Genomic DNA, 7820 nt, shown 5'->3' with positions numbered 1-7820 from the left:
GAAGCTAAATTATAAGGTAGGTGGAGGCGCCTTCTGCGAAGAACTCTCCATCAACCTGAAATTCAAGCTATCGGATAAATGTAGCGTTTTCCAAGCAGTGCTAGCCGCAATACAGAAGGCTTCGGATTGGTTGCTCTCTAGTGTAACACCTTTTAAGCCGGTAAATATTTATTCCGATAGCCAAGCAACTATCAAGGCTCTTGGCCCCTTGTTGTTCGTTCGGAAACGGTAAGGATTTGTTTGACTTCCTTATCGACCGCATCGGATAACTACGCTATTAAGCTCGCTCCCTATAAGGGACGTTTTGTCAGCGCAGGATGGAAGGCCATGGAATGCTTTATTCTTCTGGCCAAGTGTAGACCGATGCGGTTCAGGAAGCTCTTGTCATTAAGCAAGTTACACCTTTCGTAACTGGTCATTGCGTGATAGGTAATCATGCAGTAAAGCTGAATATCATCGATGACTCTTACTGCGTCAGTTGCATGGAGGACAATGAGGTAGAATTATCTCAACACCTGCTGATGCCCTGTGTTTGTGTCTTAAGGTTTAAGCACCTCGGGTCGCATTTCCTCAACACTCCCGATGAGCTTCCGGGAATGGATATTAGTCGCTTGAGCAGCTTCGAGGTGATTACAGAACGTTTTTAATATAACAAGCCTTAGATAGAATTTTCACTATGTTTCTATCCTCCTCCTCCCCCTTCCAGCCTTCATGTGTCTGCCAATATGTATATGTACTATGTATACTACATACATACAAAACATTTCTCATTGAAATGAATAAGATACATCATTGGAGCCGTTTCCGAGGGTGTTCTTGACCCCCAACCCCCTCCACCTTTTCTAAAATGGAAGACAATGTTTTTTTTTTATTGGCAAATCCAAAGATATGGACTACCAAGACGGCAATGCTCTATTTTTTGATCGTAATACCGACTTCCGGTTTACACAATTTTTAATAACTCAACAAATTTTTATCAAAATTTCAATCTGAATCCAATTTGAATATGCAGATTTTGATGTCTGTGAAGTTAGCATACATACGGTTTGACGCAAAAAGACAAAAAAAGCTGTTTTGGGTAGCTTTTCAATAGTTCTAGAATAACTGAAAAATTAAAATTTTTTTATTTTTCAAAAATTAAACTAAAAAAACCCGTTTTTTTTTGCGTAATTTTGCTGTACTTTTTTTCTTTTCAGGATCTCTAGACCTATTGAAAAGGTACTGAGAACAGTTTTTATTTTTATTTTTTTCAAAAATTAAACTCTTTCAACTTTTTTGAAAAATGCTGTTTTCGGTGTAATTGTGCACAACTGGTTTTTTTGCTTACAAGGAACCCTAGAACCAAGGCGAATCTATATAAGGTGATGTTGTTTCATCAGCTGTGAGTAGCGGGTGATTGTGAAAATTTTATATTTCGCTAGTGAGTGAGTGAAAACGTGAGAGTGTTTGTATTTTCTGTCAACCTTTTTCCTTCGGGGAAGAATAGCTTGACAGTGGCCCGCTCAAAGCAAAAACAAAACACAAGTAAATGTTGTATTTGTTGAATCGATACCACCTTATATAAATTCGCCTTGCCTAGAACTATTGAAAAGCTACTCAGAACCATTTTGATTTTACATTTTTGTCTTCAAAAATTTGCTTTTTTCGCCTTTTTTGAAAAAAAATTGCAATTTTTATTTTTCTTCAAACATTAAACCTTGTCGGCTTTTTTGAAACAATGCTTTATTGGGTGTACTTTTGGAAAACTTTTTTTTTTCATTTTCAGTTTTATTTTGTATTAAAAATTAACTATTGCAAAGCTACTCAGAACAGTATTAATTTTTATATCTTTTAAACTTGATCTTTCCGACTTTTTTGAAAATTTTTTTTTTTCGGCGTAAATAATTTTGCAGAACTTTTTCTCTTTTTCAGGAATTCTGTAACTTTTTGCTTTTGTCGTATGCAATGTAAATCTGGCATACAAAATTGTTGAAACAATTTATTTTATTTTTTGTCAAAATATCCAGAACTTCTTTTTTTCCTTTTCAAAAACTCCAGAACTATTGCAAAGCTACTCAGAATAGCTTTGTTTTTGCCTTTTTGCGCATAGCGTATGCCAACTTCCCAGACATCATATTTTGCTACTATATAGTTTTATGGAAGAAAATGTGCAACACACTCGACAAAAATAAACTCAATAATCTTAGCCCGTTGAAAATTGCACTTTATTTAACGGGCTATTAGAGTGCATACTCAAAAAAATTTGCTTAAAAATTTCGAAATTTTTTATTAAAATTTGTTGAATTCTTATAAGTTTGCACGTCGGATTACAGGGTTTTTGTTATAGACTCTTATAAAATAATAGTAAATATTAAACAAACGAAAGAAAAACTGTCAATACTGAGCATCAAAATAGGGCGCTATTCAAGTGACCGGCACTGTATGTATGTAGGCTATTGTATGTACGCGCGCTATTGATATACTTTTGGCGACGGCGGTGGCATTTAGGTGTGTCGCACAGCCACCATTGTAGATATTGCGGCTGTCTTTTGTTGTATTTTCGCGACATTCAATACGCGTTAGTTTGTCGGCTGAGGGGCTGATAAAATGGTTTCGTTCATATTAGTTTACACGCATCGTTGCGATAAAAGGACATTGGCAGCAATCGGCTTGAATGGATGGCTCGTTGTGAGTTGTAATAAGCTGAAACAATTGACATCAATAAATAAAATGTTGTAAATTCCGATGACCGCTAGCACAGTTTGCACTGTGAAAAAAGGGATATTGGAAATACATAAATGACGAGTGGTCATAAAAATTGTTTTAAAATAATTTTATGTGCTTTTGTTCCCTAGTATCACATTTATTGGTACATGCACAATATGTAATTATTTACATACAAACTAGCGTACCCGGTTTGCATTGCTTTGCATAGAAAAAGAAATATTTATTGTAAGGGAGTTTATATTCACGTCTTTCTTCCAGTGTAGCTTGCAACTTTGTTTTATGACAATTTATGTATATAAAACTAATTGCTTACAAATGTAAACAACAAGTGTGTGTATGCGATTATGACAATGTTGACTTTCGTACATATGTATGTACGTATGTGTTCAGAAAAAACTTAGGCTGGCAGAAAAACAAAGGACACACATGAAACGCGCCAAAAGGTCAGTCAATACTTTAAGCGTTTAGCCGTTATATTTGTACAAATGAACTGGACTTATTATGTCAATGAAATTTGGCACACAGATAGGTTTTTAAGAGAGTTGCCAACTTTTTAAAACTTAAAGTCAATTAAGTAATAAGTTATAAAAAATATTACAACAGTGTAGATATCAAATGAAAGAGGCTCCAGAATAATTTATTTTGAAAATATTTTTTAAGAGGGTTGCCACCAGTTTAAAATACTTAAATCGATTAATGACTAATATTATTTAATTGGCGCTTCTCCTTCGATTAGTGGCGTGCGCCTTGTTGTTGTCGCACAAGGCGGAAGGCACCTACAGCTTTACGCCGAAAAACTTCGAAGGAAGCTGCCATCTATTAAGAAATTCAAAATCAATTTAGTTAAGAATTTAAGTAAAATATTTATATGTATATGGATATCTAACGCGAGCTTTGCAAGAGCTTTATTTCTAAAAGGTTTTTGAACCGGTTTGCGACCTGTTAAGAAATTAAAAAAAAAAATTTTATTTGGTAATCAATTTAGTTAACAATTTAAATATAATATTTTAATATCAAACGCGAGGTTTGAAAAAGCTTTATTTCCCAAATATTTTTGAAGAGAGCTGCCACATATTTCAAAATTCAAAATCAGTTTTTATTTAGTTTAGTTAAGTGATCTATTTAGTTAACAATTTAAAAATAATATTTTATTGTCGGTATCAAACAATAGAGGTTTAACGAAAGAATGTGTTCAACTGCGGCTCTAGAGTCGCTCCTGGAATGGACTCCTCTCCATATTTTGATCCAGGAAACAGCAGCCACGAGGAAGCTGCAACTTCGAGTATCTAGCGACGACTTCTTCGCAAAAAAGCTCCATGCAGGTATTCTTGGGAAGACACCAGGGTTGGAAACATGCGGAATCTCTGTTTTGGCAGAAAATTCCAAGCGATAATCCCCGATCGCGAGGATTGGGCAAAAGGGCTCCCTGAACTTGATGTAAGATACGTACACTGGTACACAGACGGTTCAAGGTTGGCGCACAGAGCAGGTGCAGGTATCTTTGGATCTAGCACCAAACTTGCGATTCCCATGGGCAAATGTCCAGGCTGAAATATTCGCAATTTTGAACTGCGCATTTCTAGTTATGTGTTCAAATAGCCAAACTGATATTCGGGCCATTTTAAACAGGACTGCTTTGACATGCTACACATTTTGGCAGTCAAAAACACGGTAACACTGTGCTGGGTACCAGGCCATTGGGGAATCGAGGGCAACAGGGTCGCCGATGAGTTGGCACGAGAAGGATCGCAATCTGCCTTTTCGGGACCTGAACCATTCTGTGGTCACAGTTGGTCCTCTTCGAGAGCCATATCTACTGAGCCGGTACGCTCGGAATGCAGTAAGTACTGGGGATCGGTGGGGGCCTTAGACAGGCCTGGCTCTTCGGCTACTCTTTCAACAGAAACGACATTGTCTTAGTAAATAGAAATGACATCAGGCTACTTTCTGGGTACCAGATCGGTCACAACCAATTGCGATTCCACTTGCACCGAATAGGTGCGATCACAGAGTCGGAATGCCGGCTCTGCCTCGAGGATGATGAAACTTCGGAGCATATTCTCTATTGCTGTCCGGCTTTGGCCAGACTGAATTGTTTTAAATCTTTAATGGCCGAAGCCTTTGTTATAAGGAATTCGACTACCAAGGCCTTTTTAGGATTCATTAGGGAAGCCGAAGGTATCTTGGCCACAATGGGTTAGGGACTCTTTTCAAGAGATACAAAAATCCTTTAGATCGAGGTGTCTCTTGTTCTGGTACACCCAAAAATGAACTTAGTAACTAACTAACTAACTACTATTACTTCGTTGGTATCTCTTTTTATAAAATTTGGTATTCATATAGCTTATGATCAGTATTAACATATCACGTCCTAATCGCGAAAATAACGTAACCGACAATTATTTTCCTAGAGTTACAATTTTGCAATTAGGTCACGAAAAAAATATTTTTTGAAGAGGGTTGCCGCCTGTTTAAAAGTTAAATACTACTTTAAATTATAAGTTAAACGAAGTCTTACGATATGGATGCCAAACGAACGCTTTATTACGAAAACATCTTTAAGAGGATTGCCACCAATTTCAAACGTCAAATTTAATTTGAGTAATAAATTGAACGAAATATTACAATATTTTTAAGATTTTGAAGAGTGTTGCCACCTGTTTCAAAGTCAAACCCCATTTCCGAATAAGTTAAATAAGGTATTACAATATGGATATTAATCAGAATAAAGCTTTGTTACGAAAATATTTTTGAGAAGGACTGCCAACTTTAAAAAAGTCAAATTAAATTTAATCAACAAGTAAAATGAAAGATTAAAAAATTATGTCAACTCACAGCATCGATGGTTAAGAAAACTTTATTTCGCAAATATTTTTGAAAGTGTTCCAAACACTCAAAAGTATTTTCGAACCTTCGTTCCTTTGACTTGTAAAAGTTTAAATAAATTTACTGAAATATTGCAATATAGATGTCGAACCAGACGGGCTGAAAAAAGATTTATTACGGAAACAGCTTTGAAGAGTCTTGCCACCTATTTAAAAAATTAAATTTAATTAAAATGAATATTTGCAAAATGGGATTTCTTTCGTCTTTACAGCAAAGATAAGTGAAATATAACAATAAGATATTAATATGAAAGAAAAAGTGTTGGTTTTTTGTTAATCAGACATACTTTTTAAAAGGCTGGCCACCTATAAAAAATAAAAAAAAAAATGTATGTATTGCATATAGTATAAAGACTAGTTACGAAACGTAAGTTTTTTTTTTTATACAGAAACGGTAAATTTAGTTGAAATTCGACACCTTGTCCAAGCCCTGTAACCTCGGAACAATAAGCACTTTTTAAATCAAATTTTATATCTTCGGTGATATAATTTATTTTCTTTCAGAGCATTAATTTCATTAATTTAAGAGTGTTGCTTTGATCCGATTGGATTTGATTTTAATGTCTGCTGGTTCCAGTACATACAAACTTTTAGTCTTCGTTTTTATTGAAAATTTATTTTATAATACATACATTATATCTATTTAGAATTTACAAACTTAAATTTTTTTTATTTTTTTAATAGAATAACACTTTCAATTACATCACATATATAAAAAAATTAAGCTATTCTAAAAATAAATCTCAACAATCTTTATATTAGAAATACCATCCTTGGGATGTCTAAATTAATATAAAAAAGTACAACGCACAAAAAAAAAAATGTTTTCAATTATTTTACAACCAAAAAAAGCGTTAGCTCACATACATCCACCAGCTTTCGGCTTTCAGTACAAAAAAATATAAAGTTAACTGCTAAATGTGCGTTAACTCGCACTGTGAGAATGTTACTCTCGCCTTTTTGCATTTCAATTTAGTTATATTGAGAACAAGTAAATAAATGATAACAAATGGCCACCGCACGTCCAATGTAAATTTCCATCTGCATTACGGTTCAGTTGTAGCGGTATTCGTTAAGAGATTCATCAAAGTCGTTGTGTTAGGGCCCGCCTGCGGTGAATGTTGCTCTGTTGTATTAGAAGATGTGAATTGCAGAAGTATTATTAGGTAGGTGGTGAGAGCGCCACTAATCTGCAATGTTCGTAGAATAAAAAAGTAAACAAAAAAATTTTAGATTAATATGCATCTGAATATTTTTGTTCATATAAAGTTAAGAAAATATACATTAGGCTGCTTTTTGCACGACAATTATTATTTTTTTTTCATTCCCAATTCTCTGAAAATTTGAGCCCATAATATTAATATGAAGTGCTCGACCAAGGCGTGCCAAGATTTCCTGTTCAAAATACACGTAAACTTTGTTTTTTTTTCTTCTTAAAAATTCTACAGCTCAAAGGCATTTTATGGTATCATCTTGGTCAATGATATTGTTTCATCAAAATTGAATGCTCTACAAAAGTGTCCATTGCGACGTAACCCTAACTCCCACCAGCGAGTTAGTACGGGCCACTAAACCCAATTTTTTCATGAAATTCTAATTTGTATGCCCCTATATTGTAAATAACAAGAACTAAAGAAAAAATGTGAACTATAAACTTGTAGGGAATTCAATTTCCCACAAAAAAGTCCCACAACACTAAATCGGTAACATTGATATTTCTTGAGATATTGGGCCTTGAAGTTGATCAACAATTTAGCTCAATAATCCATGAAAATTGCACACTACCTCGACCCTTGACCAAGATTATACCATATCATATTTATTTTACTAAAAGGATTATAACTCTGTATTTACATATATACTGACAATAAGTGTCCAAAATATGAATACCCTGACGTTTTGACGATTTTATTTATTTACATTTTCTATACCAAAATTTCTTATTTTTTATAAAAATATACATAGTTCATTCAACAACAAAAAGCAGCAGAATCAATTTTTTCAATTTCATATAGAACTCGGAAAAATTCAAGCAATACCAAAAAAATTCACCAAAATTTTCAACTTTTCAATTCGATTTCCTAGAAAAATTTTGAGTATGCAGTTTCGTAGCCCATTTAGTATAATAAGATTCAAGTTTCTAAAAATTATTATCAAAACGTCAGAGTATCCATATTTTTGACGCTGACTCTATACCTATAGAGAATGTATCACAAGCCAGTTGAGAAT

At 34.2% G+C, this 7820-nt stretch overlaps 1 protein-coding gene across 1 annotated transcript in view; it reads right to left on the bottom strand.

The window, feature by feature from the left end:
• Positions 1-6637: 6637 nt before the first annotated feature.
• Positions 6638-7820, bottom strand: part of LOC118741925 (putative gustatory receptor 28b) — an 11392-nt gene continuing 10209 nt past the window's right edge. The window contains exon 3 of the mRNA XM_036473898.1: positions 6638-6781. Coding sequence (XP_036329791.1) covers positions 6638-6781 — 144 coding nt within the window. The remainder of the gene's footprint in view (positions 6782-7820) is intronic.

The sequence above is a fragment of the Rhagoletis pomonella genome, unplaced genomic scaffold, assembly GCF_013731165.1.
Source record: "Rhagoletis pomonella isolate Grant_MI unplaced genomic scaffold, Rhpom_1.0 Rhpom_scaffold_00006, whole genome shotgun sequence".
Classification (NCBI taxonomy): Eukaryota; Metazoa; Arthropoda; class Insecta; order Diptera; family Tephritidae; genus Rhagoletis; species Rhagoletis pomonella.
The sequence above is the reverse complement of the archived record's forward strand: the minus strand, read 5'-3'. Positions and strand labels throughout refer to the sequence as shown.